This window comes from Engraulis encrasicolus, chromosome 24 (genome assembly GCF_034702125.1).
Source record: "Engraulis encrasicolus isolate BLACKSEA-1 chromosome 24, IST_EnEncr_1.0, whole genome shotgun sequence".
NCBI classification, from domain to species: Eukaryota; Metazoa; Chordata; class Actinopteri; order Clupeiformes; family Engraulidae; genus Engraulis; species Engraulis encrasicolus.
In genome coordinates this window covers 33,512,766-33,531,562 of record NC_085880.1, presented here as the reverse complement: position 1 = coordinate 33,531,562, position 18,797 = coordinate 33,512,766, and the positions used below count along the sequence as shown (strand labels likewise).

The 18,797-nt window shown below is 44.6% G+C and overlaps 1 protein-coding gene across 8 annotated transcripts in view; it reads right to left on the bottom strand.

The window, feature by feature from the left end:
- Positions 1-352: 352 nt before the first annotated feature.
- The window catches only part of tacc2 (transforming, acidic coiled-coil containing protein 2), a 138,231-nt gene continuing 119,786 nt past the window's right edge, over positions 353-18,797 (bottom strand). For 5 of the 8 annotated variants that reach the window (XM_063191840.1, XM_063191842.1, XM_063191841.1 and 2 more), the window contains 9 exons: positions 17,997-18,098; positions 16,126-16,188; positions 13,324-13,455; positions 12,331-12,407; positions 9,537-9,580; positions 5,009-5,169; positions 4,455-4,561; positions 3,933-4,053; positions 353-2,002 (listed from right to left, as the gene is read on the bottom strand). In XM_063191840.1, coding sequence (XP_063047910.1) covers positions 1,937-2,002; positions 3,933-4,053; positions 4,455-4,561; positions 5,009-5,169; positions 9,537-9,580; positions 12,331-12,407; positions 13,324-13,455; positions 16,126-16,188; positions 17,997-18,098 — 873 coding nt within the window. In that variant the 3' untranslated portion in view covers positions 353-1,936. The remainder of the gene's footprint in view (positions 2,003-3,932; positions 4,054-4,454; positions 4,562-5,008; positions 5,170-9,536; positions 9,581-12,330; positions 12,408-13,323; positions 13,456-16,125; positions 16,189-17,996; positions 18,099-18,797) is intronic. The other 3 variants (XM_063191845.1, XM_063191846.1, XM_063191844.1) reach the window with 2 other exon arrangements.

The window sequence follows — 18,797 nt, the reverse complement described above, 5'->3', positions numbered from 1 at the left end:
AAAGTGTTTATAAAGCTGTGAATAGGACGTTATTCTAAAGTGTTACCTTATTTTATTTTATTTTAGAATAGGTGCAAACTGGACTGGATGGCCGCTAGGCACCTGGGGCCTCAACCACTTTCAAATTTCTGGTGTTGAACACTTAGAGAGTGTTGAAAGTACCAAAAGAGTTGACTTGACATTGCAAATTAACTGTGCTGCCTGTACACATATCTACTGGTGCTTTTCAGAGCAGAGGACTACTGTATCTAATTGTGCATGTATACTTGTGCCACACATTGAAACAGATTACTGAACAACATGATAGGAGAGCAGTGAAATGACACACACTGACACATTTTTTTATTGCCATCCTTTATTGCACTTGTTTTTTTTTGTTTGTTTGTTTTGTAAGCAGGTGTCATAGTAGCGGTTTGGGAGGGGGAGGGGGGGTTCTTCTCTACTCCACAGCACCCCCCCTCCCTCTGTGACACATCAACCATAGCAGGACTGAGACAAAGTCAAGTCGATCCAAATTAAATTACGCGTCTTAAAATCAGTACCACCGACAGCAACCATAGTCATATAATAAGGTTCATCATCATTATCAAAATAAAATTCCCCAGAAACGAAAATAATAATAATAATAATAGTAATAATAATAATAAAATCACATCGTTAAATCTGCTAAGAAGCCATGGAAGGAAGAGACCACACAATCAATGTATCTACAAAGGTACGCATCGTATGCACGGAGGCAGGTTAAAACTCACAGAGTGTATCAAAACCAGCAAGGGGTGCGGGTGGGGTTGTTGCGGAGGGGTAAGTCTCTACTCAGCAGGAGGTCCAATAGGATATACTATGTACAAATCAGGAAGGGAAGTGGGGGCGGGGTTTAAGAGGGCGAGAATGTGTGTGGTAGGGCAAGGGTTCTTCTACCGCATGCAGGCAATGGTCTTGCTTTTTACGGCAAGGGAGGCAGCGCTCTGGCAAACGGGCTAGTGGCTCTTTCGATGATGGCAGAATGGCACACTGCTTAGTGGTCTATGTGTGGCGCTTCTATGTGAAGAGGAGGTGGGGGTGGGGGTGGGGGTGGGGGGGATGCTTCTGGGAACGTTCAGGCTGCTACCTCTTGGTCAGGGGTGCAGGGGGTGCGGGAGTTAACGGGTTAACAGTCGGCTCCATCAGTGGCCGTCATGGCGACATGGTTGGCGAGCAACCTCATCACTACGTCATGCTCTCAGGCTTTTAGCACACACTCGCTTAGCATTCACTCGCTACTCTCTCTCTCTCTCTTTCCCTCACTCATTCGTTCATGCTCGCTCACTGTCAAAAAACACTCGCACACAGACGCATTCACATTCACACTCAAACGTTTTCTACTGATGGGGAGTACATTTCTAAAAACTTTCACAAGACCCCTGATACAGCACAAGACCTCCAGCGACGCACCAAGTTAGTCACCCCTTGGTACACATGGAAAAAAACCCACACACACATCAAAATGTACAAGCTAATTACAGTATGCTGTAAGCTAGAACTCCCACTCTGGGAGAAACAAGACGACACAAGTCCTCCCAATCCAGGCTGGGGGCGCTGTCTCCTGGCTACACGAGCAATAACAAAGTCAGTAGTGTCAAATCGGAAATCGAAGGACTCAAGTCAAGTGTGTTTGTGTAGGAAAGGGACGGACGAACGGACGGATAGTGGGGGTTCCAGGTGAGGTCTCCTTCAGTGTGTGTGTGTGTGTGTGTGTGTGTGTGTGTGTGTGTGTGTGTGTGTGTGTGTGTGTGTGTGTGTGTGTGTGTGTGTGTGTGTGTGTGTGTGTGTGTGTGTGTGTGTGTGTGTGTGTTGGAGACGAGACGAGAAGGTGCAGGTGTGTGGTTGTTGATTTGGCAGGTGGAGGCAGAGACACTCTGCCTGACGAGGACCCCCAGGCGATGACCCTGGCCCGTGACTATGTCCGTCCCATTTTGGAGATCAGCTCATCACAGATCTTGGTGAGCTCCTCTATTTCTTTGTTCTGTGGAGGAGAGAAGAACAAGAACAAGAACAGGAAGAGGAGGTAGACATGAGAATACTGTAACAGAATTTAGAGATTTCTGTACAGAAAATGACACAAGTGTGAAACACAGGTAAGCTGTACAGGCCAAGTGCAACTTTCCGAATGCTGAGAGAAAAAAAGCTCAACAAGAACTTTCCAGCCAATTCCCTAAACCAGCTCATCCCAATTAGCTAGTTACATGAGCTAATTACTGAACGATCCACACAAGCAAGAATATTTGTAGCCGGACTTTCTCTAGCCTTTTTACAAGATACAGACGTAGAGTATATAGTGTACATCATTCATGCAGTGAAACTCTACAGAACACAAGTAAGACAAATGGTTCATAGTGATTGGTCATTCTCAAAAAATACTGCATATTGTACAGCACACAGGTATACACAGTATAGTAGCAGTATAGGAAATGCAGTTAGACTATGTACTGATACAGACTTACAGGTGTATAGGGATGGACTGTGTAAGTACCACCTGATTGTCCAGTTATGAATTATGACCTTCCATTACAGTGTGCAATCCGGTGACTCAACCTTTAAAGTGATACTGTACCATGATTTTTGGAAATAAGCTCATTTTACACCACCCCTTGAGTTAAATGATTGAGTTTAACCTTTCTCCTGTACTTCCAGCCGTTCTCTGAGTCTGGCAGCGCAAATTTTCCTCCAAGCTAGCAATTATCATTGAATCTTATGGGTTCAGCTAGCAGCTAGATTCAATGATTACTGCTAGCTTGTAACTGGAAGTAGCATCAACAGACTGAAATGGCTGAAATAATGAAGCCAATTGGAGCCAATTTGGATTGGAGCCAATTTTGGTCCCCTAGGTAGGGGAAATTCTTTCTCTGCATTTATCCCATTTGGACTAGTGAATCACATTGAAGTACACACACTAGTCCGTAGCAGTGGGCTGCCTGCTGAGCGGTGCCCGGGGAGCAATGTGGGGGTTAGGTGCCTTGCTCAAGGGCACTTCAGCCGTGGTTCGGTCGGGCACTGAACCGGGAACCCTTGGGTTGCCAACCCAGTGCTCTAACCACTGAGCCACGACAGAAGAATTGTGTAATTTAATTATTAAACTGAAGGAGAGGAGTAAAATAAACTTGAAATTGTACGGTATCACTTTTCAATACCATATAGAGTAGTAACCACAAGTAAACACCATTGTACACAACTGAATGGTAATTAGAACTGAATGGTAATTAAGGGCACAACTGAATGGTACCTGTAATTACGTAAGACCATTGTAATAACTGATTGGTAATTGTGTAAGACCAGTGTAATAACTGGTAAGACCAAGGTACTGTAATAGTGGATTGGCCAATGGCCCGCTAGGATGACCTCTGACCTTTTATCCCAGTGTGCGCCCCATTGAGTTGACCTAAAATATTTCATATACAATGGGAGCCACTTATTTTCTCCACTGCCATGTGCATACCATGCAACTTCCATATTAATTCTAAGGGGTTAGTGAGATTGCCCAGGCCTACAGTGGCATGGTGCAGTCATGGTACATGGTGCAGTCAGGTAAACATGGCACCATATTAGTGGCTCTTTGAAACCAGTTTTGCTCAGGGACGCAAATACATTTCAAACTGACAATGAAGTTGATATCATATTTGTTCCTTTTGAATCCTACTCCAGTGTTTCCCAACCAGGGGTACGTGTACCACTAGGGGTACGCGAGCACACTGCAGGGGGTACTTGAGAAAAATAAATTTTAACAAATATATGGAGCTTAGTGACATTGGGATGGAGAAAGCGATATAGAACTTGACTTAGGGGGTACTCATGGCACAACGAAAAGGCTTGGGGGTACACAAGACAAAAAAGGTTGGGAAACACTGTCCTACTCTACTGTATCAGCGTAGTATACACAGTGTACAGTGACCTCTGACCTTTTGTTCCAGTGTGCGCTCCAGTGAGTCGACTTTCATCTGCTCCTTCCTGAGGCTGGCCTGGTACGCTGCCTGCTCCTGCTTGGCCTTCGCCCGCACCTGAGCGATGTCCGTGTTCGCCCTGCGCACACACGCACGCACGCACGCACGCACGCACGCACGCACGCACGCACGCACACACACACACACACACACACACACACGCACACGCACACGCACACGCATTATTACCATACTGTCAAAGCATCACCCACAGACTGATTTGCCATTCCCACGATACAATGTGTGTATTTAAGTTCAGAGAACTATCCTAAAAAGTTGTTCCTCACTTTGGTTATTTTAGTATTACCAAGTCAATAAAGATAGTACAAGACTTCCCTGTGGGGAGTATCCTCTCTGTAGCCAGCAACTGCCATGAATTTGAATATATAAAAACCAACATTTCATGTGGTATAAATATCTGGATCACAGCAGGGTGCATCCCTGTAGTTGTGTTATCTTCTGCGTTCTTCAGTGACTCACTTGTCAAGTTTCTCTTCCGCGTGTATCTTCAGGGCCTGGTACCGCTGTTCCTCCTTCCTCACCCTCGCCAAATACTCCTGCGCGCACTTCTTCAACACCTCCTCATTCTGAAGAAACAGGGGAAGTTAGAGTCTAGGTTAGACAGCTGTCAAACACAGTAGTCAGAATGTGATACCTTTACATTGCTTATTGTCACTATTGTTATTATTAGGCTATAGCTTTTACTAAGCCATTATTATAGCTCTATTTGGTCTGGGAGGGCGCACATTTGATTCGTTTTCACAAGCCATGGCTCTACATTTTGCCACCAACAAATTCCTTCAAAACCGTTCTCAGTGTGTGTAGTCTACGATACGAGTGTCGCATGACCCCTCAATGCACACCATAATACACAGGTCTGGCGAGAGCCAAGTTAGAAATAGTTTATATTTTCTCTCCTATTTCCAAATCATTTACTCTATAATACACATGATATGCCAACCTATACCTGTACCACCAGCCTTTAATTCTAAATGATATGTCAGTGAGCTCATAATCATAAATATTGTGTAAACCTTGCGGAAGCCCTCGAGCACGTCTTTCATCTTCTCGTAGCGGCGGAAGAGGTCGGCGAGGGACTTCTCCACCGAGTTGAGGTCCGACAGTGCCTGGTCCTTCTCCAGGATGAGCTGCTGGATCGTGTGATGCGATAACGACTTGTCTCTCTGATCATCTTCTGAGACAGACACACACAGATACAAACACAGACATACACATGCATGAAAAGAGAGTGATATCCATGTGTGAATTCATACCGCTTTTCTTGACTCTGATCTCATCGGATCATATCTGGTGGGGGCAGCTGCGGTCTAATGGTTAGAGAGATGGTCTAATGGTTAGAGAGATGGTCTAAAGGTTAGAGAGTTGACCTTCAGATCAGAAGGTTAACCTGTAGGTGAAACACATCTGGGCTCCCTTCAACCAATGCCTGTAGCGCCCCCTGAGCAGGGCACCTAACTACAGATTGCTACCCTGTACCTACCTCACATGCAGTAACTGTGCTGTACATTGCTAAGGATAAATTGTCCACCAAGTGTAATGTATTTCGTACAATGATTGTAAAAAAAAGTACACCATATTATGCCTTAGAAGATGCATAATTGTTCTGCTAAAAGGGACAAGCTTAGAGTTGTATTTCCATTTCTCTGTAGGCAGGTGTGGCCATTGTGTGGAATGACCCTGGGCCTTCTCATGGTACCACTATAGCCCTATGTGGAACTAGTGTTGCCACTTATCCCGATTTTTCCTAATTGTCCCGGATTTTAATGTTCTGTCCCGCAAAAAATACATGTACTTTCCTGGACACTGAATGAAGGATGCCTTTGCATACAAGCAAAAAGGACGATTGAGTTTGAAATGTCGAGTTTATTTTTGTCAGACAGAAGTGGCAACCCTACATGGAACATGCAAACAAGACACACATTCAACAATGATGGGACCAGAGAGACGGAGGGATTTGGTGGAGGTCTGGGGATGGGGTTGGAGGGTTTCCGATGGCGGTCTAAGGGTTTGGTGTTTATGTACTATTATGTTAAGTGCAACCATGATAATCAGATAACCACTATAATCAGAATTAGACTGATTGTGTGTGTGTGTGTGTGTGTGTGTGTGTGTGTGTGTGTGTGTGTGTGTGTGTGTGTGTGTGTGTGTGTGTGTGTGTGTGTGTGTGTGTGTGTGTGTGTGTGTGTGTGTGTGTGTGTGTGTGTGTGTGTGTGTGTGTGTGTGTGTTTCCAACTTATAGCTCAGCTTGTTAGATATGCATACGGTACGTATGTTAGCATTTATATGTGGACCAGGTGAATGCAAACGATGGGTGAGAGAAGTGGTGCTAGAGAACACTGCATCACATCATTACATGTAAATCCACAATGCCAATGGATGGAGATGAGGACGTCTTTATGTACGTATTAACATCCAATACAAAACAGGGACAAGCAACCAAAGGGTTATGGGTCACGTGAAAGAGATGACAACATGGGTGACATGTTAGCTGTTGGGCACTCATACTCGGACTACCCAGCATTCCTAGTCAAACACACAACCGCGACACGGAGGAGGACAGACAAAAGAGTTTAAGTTCTTCTTTACTTACCAGGCATGCCTGTGTGATGTGGTATATGAAATATACACAGGCAAAGAGAAAGCAGAACACAAACAGGGGGAGGGTGTTAAGACAAGCCAAGACAGTGTGGAAAGGTGAGGGACTGTGTATGTGTGTGTGTGTGCGCGTCAAAATGAAAGTAAGCACAAGGGGGGGGGGGGGTAAAAAAGAGACTGGATCAATCTGAAATGTTCACTTGCTCGCAGGGGAGAATCTAGGCCGAAGTAAAGAACCGACCAATGGCATTTGCTCGCGTGTAGAGAACAAATGAATATTTCTGATTGGGCCCTTATAGAAGAGATGGGGAGTGTATGAGAGGTAACCAAAACCACAACTGGCAGGTGTCATGGCAACTCTCAAAATTCATAAAAACATTAAGAAAGGAAGGAAAGTAATAATAAATATGTATATAGAAAACAAATCAAAAGTAAGTAGAGGGATTGAGCAGATAATTTTAAAAAATGCAAAAAAAGTGAAATTCCTCAAGTGGAATAAACAAGATGTCAAAAATGTCTAAAGACAATAGCTACTGAACAGCTCCTTCCAAAAGGCCATGCTTCTTTGTCTTCCATGACAGGAGCACTTAAGCAAAATACAGCTACAGGGAGCATCTTGTCACCAGGCTTGGCAGGCAGCCGCTTGGGGCCCCTAACTCAATTACATGGTGAATAACATTTTAAACTACAGGACAAGCCTGCTTCACTTGACATAACAAGAGTACATGTGACTGCAGCCAGTAAGTGTATTTTGCTACATTCCTACTAATTGTGTTCTGTAAAAGAAATTGTCAATTGTGTGTGTATGTGTCTCATGCTGTCGTAGCGATTTGTTTGAAACGTTCATTCTTTTGAAGTTTACTTTGGGCCCCAGCTGACCCCAGAGTTGCCTCTCGCCAGAAGACAAGCAGTGGAGGTCAAAGCATCTGACACAAACATAATGATATCACCACAAAGAATGTGTTGCTTTGCATTGTGCCGCGGGGTTGCGGAGCAAGAATGGGTGAAGGAGGTCCAAGCAATCTTTGTGGAGAAATAAGCCAGTGACACAAGATCATGATAGCAATGATAAGACAACAGTGTGTGTGTGTGTGTGTGTGTGTGTGTGTGTGTGTGTGTGTGTGTGTGTGTGTGTGTGTGTGTGTGTGTGTGTGTGTGTGTGTGTGTGTGTGTGTGTGTGTGTGTGTGTGTGTGTGTGTGTGTGTGTGTGTGTGTGGGGAGCAAGAGCTGCCCGCGAGACATATGCTAAAATTCTATCCTCCAGTTGAAACGGTCTCAGAGCGCACATCACTGGGCCAGCCTAAAACTGCAGGGGAAGCTGGCGGGCTTAGCCTTTGCAGATCACGCCTTGTCCCACTCCGTGCTCTCTAACTGCTCTGTTGGCGAGGACATGTTAATCTTTACCATCAAAGCCAGCCTCCAAGTCCTCCCAACAAAGTATAACCTGGCCACCTGGTACCCCAATAACCAGAGGTGGAAAGAGTACTAAAATATTGTACTCAAGTACAAGTACTGTTACTCTGTTGAAAATGTACTCAAGTACGAGTAAATTTACCAGTCAAAAAATCTACTCAAGTAAAAGTAAAAAGTAAATAATTTAAAATGTACTTTGAGTAAAAGTAAAAAAGTTACTTTTTAACAATCAGCGTTTTCTGCCTCTAGGTGTGCAAGGGGTGCACTGGGTTAGAGGAAGAACAGCTAATGTTGATCTCCTCTGAGTTAAGTGAATCTCCATCGTCAGCCTCCATGTCAGCCATCATCGTTTGAGTGAGAGACAGGTCGCACGCGCCAACTCTTTATAAACTAGGCTAGAATTCTAGAGTTTTTTTGTTTTTTTTTACTCAGTAACGCTTGTGCTGTAAAATGTACCGAAGTACATTACTTGAAAGAAAATGTACTTAAGTAAAAGTAAAATTACAAATTTTAAAAAGTAGTTTAAAAAGTACAAGTACACAAAAAAGCTACTCAATTACAGTAACGCGAGTAAAGTAATTAGTTACTTTCCACCTCTGCCAATAACCACGACCCATACTGTATCCTTCACTGCTCAACTAGGGAAAACGAAGCGATAGCGCACATCCTTAATGGCTGTAGCTTTTACAAGGGACTATATATTGCAATACATGACCGACTGGTAGACCTAATCTCTTTAGATGAAAGTATAAAAATGCATAAACACAGTGCTGTGCAGATAAGCTGGTTTACTACAGAAAATGATGATGAGTTCATGTTCAACTAGACAATCTCCCAAACACTCCAGATATTACTATCATTGATGAAGCAAATAGGATAGTGACCCTCGTTGAAATAGGTTGTTCTTTCGATTTATATATGGACACTTGTTTTAATGCCAAAATGCTCAAGTACCAGCCACTGGTGGAATTAATTATGAGCCTTGGATATAACTGCAAGTTAGTCGTCCTTGTGTTTGGGAGCCTTGGACACATACATAAACTAGTCATGCAAGGCTTGCAACTATGTGGATTATGCAAAAAGAGTGCAAAGGCACTGGCCAAAATTTGTTCAATTTCTGCCATAATAGGAAGCTTGTCCATTTGGAGACGGAGATGTCACATCTATCCATAGAGACTAATGGACTTATTATTGTGATTTTCATCATACTTGCAAATCTGCAGAATATTTCCATTAATGTATGGATCTGTAATCCTTCCCTGTGTGGTGATCCAAATAAAAGTACTGTGTGTGTGTGTGTGTGTGTGTGTGTGTGTGTGTGTGTGTGTGTGTGTGTGTGTGTGTGTGTGTGTGTGTGTGTGTGTGTGTGTGTGTGTGTGTGTGTGTGTGTGTGTGTGTGTGTGTGTGTGTGTGTGTGCGCGTGCGTGCGCATGTGTGTGTGTGTGTGTGTGTGTTTTGAAGACTGAGAGACCACTCAGCCAGACAGCCAAGTCTGAATGTGCGATTCCAGACATACAGTAGTATGACACTCACCAATCATCTGTGCGATGGTCTTCTCATACTCTGCTACTATCCGCCTGCAAGAGACAGAGAAACAGCTTATAGACGGTCCAAGTCACACTAAAATATTGCCAGTATACCATAATAGACTGTCTGTGCCACACACAAATACATGAGCCATTTCAAAGTATTACCACCAGCATAGTGATCTGAGCCTTAGTTTAAGGTGACACACCGACAAGCTTAGATTGGAATGAGCCACCCATGAGTCATTTAAAGGGGTATGCCACTATTTTGGGGCTTAATACAGTTAAAATCGTTGGCCAGTGTTTATATAGGTGGTAAAATGTCTTATTTTCCATGTAAACCGTTGTATTGTTTTAAAACAAGTTAAAAGAGGGAGCATGTCGCTATAGTGAAAGTCAATGGATCCGTGTAGCATGCTACACGGATCCATTGACTTTCACTAGCTTAGCGACATACTCCCTCTTTTAACTTGTCTTAAAGCAAGACAATGCTTAACATGAAAAATAAGACACTTTACCACCTTTATGAACCCCAGCCAACGATTTTAACTGTATTAAGCCCCAAAATAGTGGCATACCCCTTTAAGGCCAGGGAGAGACTTGTTTTTACAGACTTCATACGTCATTCTCACGAATACGCAAGAACTATAAACATGTTTTGTTCTGCTGAACATATCTTGACACACAGCAAAGGCGTACTTCCTGCATTGTTTGAAGGTCACATAGAGCCTATGGGATATAGAGAAATGCAGCTCATACAATGGTCATGTCACACACTTGAATACATGAGAAGATTGAGCATGATGCTGTACCGGCCTTGGCCATGGCTCAAATGGCTAAGGCACTGTACTGTTACACCAGGGAGCAGGGTTCGGTTCTGGCCCGAGGTCATCTACCAATCCTTCCCCGTCTCTCTCGCTCCAATTGTTTTCCTGTCAACTCTCAAATGTCCTGTCCACTAACGGCAAGAAAAGCCCGTCTCAAAAGGCATAATAGACGTACAGTATCATGGCCATAGGATTTGTTCTGCTGACCCACTGTCTACTGCCGGGTCGGGTAGGGCCACAGGGAGGCTTGTTTTGGGGAATGTGTTTGGCAGCGAGGTAAAGAAGATGGATTAGTCGTGCTTCCCCTAAGGCTGTAAGCCCCTCTCTTATCCTCATCCCAATCAGTCTAATGAAGTAAGTCCCCAGTCTTAGCCACGCTAACAAGCCACAGTCCAGCTGGACCACGCTAACCCTCACCCCCCTGCCACATTATGCAGACACACAGAGAGACACTGACACACACACACACACACACACACACACACACACACACACACACACACACACACACACACACACACACACACACACACACACACACACACACACACACACACACACACACACACACACACACACACACACACACACACACACACACACACACACACACACACGCACACAGGCACACTGCACAAACACAAACAGAGGTGCGACCGCACACACCGTACATCACTTTTCAATAAAAAAGCTAAAAGTTATAGCCAGAAGCTAAAACAGGGCTGGGGAACGTCTCGGGAGGCTGTTCACGGAAATCCTGGTTTGTGTTCATAGTGCGGCCCTTGGAGGACTTTTATGGCCCTTGGAGGAATTTGAATTGGCCCTTCGAATGAAAAAGGTTCCCCACCCCTAAGCTAAAAGATATAACCAGATGTTTCATCAACACCTGGCTTCCCTCAAGCTAATTTTACAGTTCAAAAGGCAGTTCCCCCGCAGCAGTTTCATTGTTTTTTAAGTAACACTAATTCTAGTACTGTAGTGATGCTGAAAGTACCATAATAAGTGCCCTAGTTTAGTGGTGCAAGCCTTCTCTCCACGTGTAAGTGGTAACACTACTAGTGCAATATGCACAGCAGTACTGAAGCTAATACAGTAAGTGTTGTAGGACAAGACGCACATGGCAGTCCTCTCTCCACTGTCTTCAACTTGTATTGGTACTGATACTTTCTTAGCAGAGGTTTCAGTTATGGGTTTAGACAATGAAAACAAAACCCTGACATTTGAGCTTTGAATCAGCTGATCATAATGAGATAGGTTGATCAGTTACTCATCAAAGTCACCTGTGTAGAATGTAAACTGTGACTGGGCTTTTACCGCTGAACTAGATTTTTGACACCTCTGCTAATTGGTGTAGGTTAGGTGTACATGACATGGCAGTCATCTGTGAACCACTCAGATGGGCTAAAAACACAACATCCCACATAATCGCCGGCTTTAGCGTCCGACACGCGCCCACTTTGAGCTGCCAATCCCCTCTGGTCACCTGTGAAGCATCACACCTGTTAGCCATCTTTAATAGGCTCCCGCCCGCCAATCCGGCTTTACAGGTGACAGCGGAGCAGCAGGGGGTGACACAGGGACCGTGAACCGTGCACCTGATCACGAAGATCAGGTGAGGATGGGCAGATGTCAAATAATAGGCTCTATTTGCATGTGTGTAGATATATCTACGTATAGTTAATATTGTATGGATAGTGCTACCATTATATGGATAGTTTTTTTTATCTTTTTTTATTATTATTTGGTATTTACATATATCTGTTGGATTCCAGAAAATATAGTGGTTTGAAAAATCACCAATCCCTGGAGAAAGCTTTTTAAAATATTAATTTGAATTTTGCTTGAGCAGAATCAAGACCCAAATTGATACAAAAATGCCCATTTGTAAAAACTTGTCGACAGGCCCATAGGATAGCCTTTGTTGGAGCTGCGATCAGATTATACAAACGGCCGCCGAGCAGTGCGTTATCTCACCTCATTTCCACCACTTCCTGCCGGCTCTCCTCGTACTTCCTCTTCCACTCCAAAACCTCTTTCTCTTTGGCCACAATCTGATAGCGATACAGAAAAACGCCACAAACACAAAAGAAGCAGAGAGAAACATAGAAAGAAACAAAAAAACATGTCAGATACTGTTGAAGGATATATTTCAGCACTTATTCTTCTCAGCGGATGCCCTGACGACTGCCCCTCGCATGGTTGGCATATCTGAGGAAGAGCGGCATTGTGCCACAGATGGAATCAGGACAAAAGAAAAGGATGTGCCGTCTCTAAGGATGACAGATAGGCACTGCAGCTGTGCGCCACCAAACGCACAGTACAGGGTCAGTTAGTAAACAAAGTAGGTTAATGGGGTCACAGAACAAAACATGGGTAATGTGCCAGAGGTTCCATCCTGTTGCTTAGAATGATGTATGATTGTGCTAAATTGTACTGTAAGCAACCGAACTGAACTGATGATAAAGGGTAACTAACTACATGGTAAATAATGCAGTGTACAACTCTGGGGTGAGTTTCTCAAAAGGGAAGTTGTTAGCCTGTTAGCAACTTCGGTAGTTGCCAATGGGAAAATGCATTGAAAGCAACAAAGTAGCTAATGTAGTAAGCAACTTTGGTTTCGAGAAATTCACCCCTGGGACAAAAAAACATTCTAGAAGATATAATAAATGGACTCAGTAAGTGTTGAATTAACACGCCATTTGTTACTGTATAGATGCCAAACTGGCAGCTGTCTTAGTCTGTTTTTGAGGTAAAACTGTCCTTTTGAAATTATGGAGCCATGTGAGCTGGAGTGTTGGCAAGGACGCAGTGGAAAAGGTTGTTCTGTAGTAACATTCTTTAAAAAAAGGTTTAACCTATAAGTTGCCAAGTACGTAAGGACCGACCTCCTCACAGGCAATGCAATGTAGACTAATGAGTGTTTATGAGTTTGGCTGTAAGGAAACATAAATACAAACATTCACAGACCTCCTCGCGGGCAATGCCCAAGGAATGGTCCAGCTCTCGGGGCAGGTACGGACTCTCTGCCTCGCTGTATCCTGGCCGTGTGTACAGGGACGTCTTGCAGACCAAATTCTCAGCTGGAGAAGACGCCTCTCTCTGTAAATGGAGTTTACGGGGGGGGGGTCACAAAATCATGTGAAGCATATTGTTAGAGGAGAATACTCACGGTGATGTTGACGATGATACGGTAGGAACACATTCACACAAACACACACACACACATACAATCAAATGCATAAACACACGTTGGGAGTAAAAAGCAACCCAAGACACTAAAGCTTCTCTAAAAAGTCTACGAAGCAAATGCAACAAAGCCAATGGGAGCTGAGCCACAGCTACAGAGCTGTCGGGACTGGAGGTGCAGGTAGCCGGGTGAGTATAGGATTCCTTTAGTGCAGCAGTGCTCAACCTTTTTTGAACTTTTTTGAAGGCCTCCCCCCTTGACCTCATTGTAAGCCTCCCAGCACCCTGTTGACATAGTCACAAGCCTCCCAACGCCCCATGGCCTCATCATGAGCCCGCCAATGACCCCCTTAGTATTAAAAAATAAAATACACTAACACCCCCCCAATAGCAACTGAGCACCACCCCTTAAAATGGATGAGTAAAGACTTTCAACAGAGCATAGAGAGCGTATACATTCACACAATTCCTCCTGTTTGTCCCTGAAGTGAAGCTACAGGTACAGATGATTAAAATATCCTTCCACAATTACGCACATGACCTTATTAAAAAATATGTCCCTCGTAGACCGGGGTAGGCAGAGAAAGATGTGACCGGGGTAGGTGAAAGGCTTTGTAGTATACTTTTCAGTCAAAGTCATCAGGTGCATCAAACAAAGTGAAAGGATCACTGCACATGAATTCTGCTTCTAGTTGTATTACACAACGTATCGACCTACGCAGTCACTTTTCAGCAAAACTCAGACCTTTAGCTCAAAACACCCCTCCACCTTTCCTCTGTTAGATCACTGGGGTCAGTTCATGCTTGTCTGGCCATGCAGAGAGTCGGCACCAAAACACACACTCAAGAGTTAGTAGAGATGGCTGACCAGCTAAAAACGACTGTCCATGCTATAAGCAAGCATGAGTGCTGTGTTTGTATTGCAAATGTCATGATATCTGTTAGGTCTCTACAAAACAAAACCCTTCTAACTCACTACTTACTGTGTAAGTCTGTTGTTATACACCACAATTACACTATCCTTGGAAATGAGCACACGTAAAACATTTACATGCTTTTTAATTTTGTGACATTCTAGCATACTACAGCTTCTACAATGTATACCAGCAGGAAACTCTTTATCTTACAGTAAAGATTCACCTTAAATGTAAAAGCAACATAAATGGCAGAGTTAGTTGAACTAATTGCCAATTATAGGCTAGCTTATAGTCATGGTAGGCTATTGGTTCACACTCTATCTTTGTGTGCTAGCTTGGGAAGACTTGTTGAAAACCTCCGAGAATACATAGATAATGCCATTAGCGCTGCGTGAAAACTAGTGCACTTATGTGAGAAAAGCAGGGTCCTGTCCGGGCCTAAGTCAGTTATGCGCGTGTGAGGATTATCCGGAATGGGACCACCAATAGTTGCTGTACACTGTCAGCTACGTAAATGACCTTAATCCATGAGGGTCATATCCAGTTGCAAGATATAGGTCATTGAGACTGTATTTGTAAATTGTTATGGATATGCGTTGTTTAATCTAATGTAGAATAGTGTTATTAACTCATACTATTTGAAAATATACAGCGTTTTCGAGAGCACATTCTAGGCATTCAGACTGGCACAGAACCGTGCTGTTGCCCCTTTCCACACCTAATCTCAAACCGGCTGGCGTATTCATGCCACAAGTCTGAGTGTTCAGGAACCAGAAAGTTGGTTTGTGATGCAAACCGAAAAATACTTGGTTTATCTCTGTGAACTGTGATGGCAGTGTGGACATCAGCAGGGTCATCCAGGTAACTCATGGTCACATACGGAAAAGATCAGAGCCCGGTATGAATACGGGTGATTCACAGGTAAGCACTTTGACCATGACGCATTTAAGAACGGCAGGTGGAAGAACAGCCACAAAGACAGCCATCTATGGAAAATCCCATCCAGCAAATGTGATTGGCTCATTCATTCAGAAATTAACCTGATTTGCATGGTACTCAGATGGTTGTTTGAGGAAACCGGAATGCCCTTACGTGTAGTTTGGTGAAACACAAACAGGTGGCCTACGTCAGGTGACTTACATGTAGCATTGTGTACTATGAGCTCATCGAGGTATAGGCATCTGTGGCAAGGCTAAACATGTTGAAGCACTTACAGTAAGCCAAACACAAGGGTTTTCATCTTTGCCAGCACAATTAGCAATCCTATCAATACATTTCAAATCAAGGTGTGCAAGTATTGAGGTCGTTGGGGGTTAGAGGAGATGCGCATATATGACGGTGTGCAAACACAGAGGGAGCAATCCCATGAGTATTTTGAGTATGAAGTTTTCAGGGGGTAGGAGTTCAAGGGGTAGAGCATGTGATATGCAGAACAGTATTTGAGAAGTGTGGGATGGTTATCTGGGAATTTGGCTGGGAACGGTGTGGGACAAAGTTTAGGTCGGGGAGAGGCGTTTGCAGGGAAGGGGACAGTTCAATGGACGTTTGGGTAGGTATACATTAATAAGGACCACCTTTAAATGTGAACAGGGAGGAGGAGGAAGGAGTGGTGTAGCAGGGATGGTTGGTGGGGATAGGTCTGGTGGGGACAGGTCCAACCTCTTACTTTGACTGCGGGGGACTGTGGGATTCGACTTCCCTTCCATTTGCTGGGCTTCTTTAGTCGAGACTGTGGAGCATGTGAGACAGACAGTATGAGACTGACAGTGTGTGTGTGTGTGTGTGTGTTTGTGTGTGTGCGTGCGTGCGTGTGTGTGTGTGTGTGTGTGTGTGTGTGTGTGTGTGTGTGTGTGTGTGTGCGTGCGTGCGTGCGTGTGTGCGTGCGTGCGTGTGTGTGTGTAAGGGTGGGATAAGGGTTTTGTGGGTAAGATAGGGGACACACCGCTGGAGACATGAACCAGGATCATAACTCATAGACCAAACCCTTCACTCCCACCCACACCCAGAGTACACTTGTACCCATACCCATAAAAGACATATACACCCTGCCACACTAACAACATCTTATGGGCACTGTATATTGCAAAACCATAGATCACCATTCCACAGAAATGTCCTTGTACTGTCGACGTCACACCTTCAGGCATAGTAGAAACCTTAAACTACTGACTGCAGATCAGCTGTAGGGCACCAAACAGGCCACAGCGTGGCGCCACCACTGGATCAGCTCAAGTGTTAGTTTTATAATCCAGTTAGAAAGCAAGAAAGTGACATGGGACTGAGCTGCACAATACTGCCCTACAAAGCAAAAAGGCAGTAGCTGCATCGCTGTTGAAAATGAGTTACTATGACTTTAATGTCATATATATCAAACTCTGAAGTTAAATAAAATAATTGATCTGCAAAAAAGGTGGTAATATAAAGTAACAAAACTGTCACATGTTAATAATCTCCCCAAAACTGCTTAGACTGGATTGCAGCATCATTTTAAAGTCATTTTACTCAGTTTGGGGTGCTGCACAGTTACTGCCTTTTTGCTTTGTAGGGCAGAATAGGCAAATGAAGCTTGATGGGGTTCCAGAATTTAAAAAAAAGCATTACTGAATCCCAGGATACAGAAATATTACTGGGTTCCAGAATGTAGTTCCAGCAGGTCACGGTAAGATCTCAAGTTACTATGAGAGTATTGTATGGTGGTGATTTTTCTAAAGAGAGGGGACATCCCGAGTCACTTAGGCCTTTCATCCAGAAGCAGTTTCATCTAGAAGCAGCATGCAGGTTTCCAGTGAGGAGATGCACGTCTCCCCCTAAGGGGGGAGTCTGTTTTGGGGAAGGGGGAAAGAGCCAGACCAGGGTAAGGGCTTTGGGGCTGGAGTGGACAGCCAAGTTAGAGATGTCACATGGGGGTAGGGAGTAATTGTGATTGGTTGGAGGACTGATTGATACCCAGTGGGTTGAGGTATTTATGGTTGATATGGATGGTTGTGGCCATGCATGAACGAAAACACACACACGCACACGCACACACACACACACACGCACACGCACACGCACGCACACACACACACACACACACACACACACACACACACACACACACACACACACACACACACACACACACACACACACACACACACACACACACACAATTTGGTGGTTCCTAGAAAGGGTAGGGAGAAAAAAAATCACACTCAAGCATCACACAAACTCTCACACACAGGCCAAACAAACTAAACTGACACATGCATTTAGCATGTGCAAAGGGGGCACACACACACACAAACAAGAACGAACGCACGCACACACACACACACACGCACACGCACGCACACACACACACACACGCACACACACCAATAAACTCAAACTAGCACATGCACTAGCATGTGCAAGGAGGCACACAAATACACACACAGCCACACAAAAAGGCACACACACAACTTGCCACACACACACACAAACACGCGCACACAAGAGAGATGTGCAGACACGAGCAGCGGGTTCAGGCTGGTTGAGCTCAGCTCAGCGCAGTACCTGTGTGGGGGGTACATGTGCTAGGGAGGGGATCTGACTCTGAGAGATGCACTGGGCTACTTGCAGAGCTTCCATCCTTAAGGCCGCTAGAACCAGCTCCTCCTGAGACGAGGAGGAGGAGGAGGAGGAGGAGGAGGAGGAGGAGGAGGAGGAGGAGGAGGAGAGAGGAGGAGGAGGAGAAGGAGAGGAAAGGAGGAGGAGGAGGAGGAGGAGGAGGAAAGGAGAAGGAGAGGAGAGGATCAGGAGGACAAGAGGAGAGGATCGGGAGGACAAGAGGAGAAGAGAAGAGGAAAAGACGAGAGGAGCAGGAGGGGACAGTGCGGAAAGGAGGAGGAATAGAAGAAGGAAGGGGAGGATGGGTTTGGGTTGTGGGCAGGTTCCAGGAGGGGGATAACGGGAGAGAGGAATTAGAGTGCACACATCACACTGACATGGACAAGAGGTAGACAGAGTAGACAAAGACATACGTAAATACACACACAAACACACACACACACACGCACACACACACACACACACACACACGCGCGCACACACACACACACACACACACACACACACACACACACACACACACACACACACACACACACACACACACACACACACACACACAGTACTTCCTCACTCTGCCTTCTCAACACTCGCACGCACCCATACACTCATAGCGGGACATTTGCAAAATAAGACGAACAACAAAAAAACACTTAAATGCTTTGTTTCCACATTCCATGTACATACTTTACAGTTCACAATCATTAACTGTCTGAAGCTCAGCTTCAGTAAGGAAAAGTGGAAGCT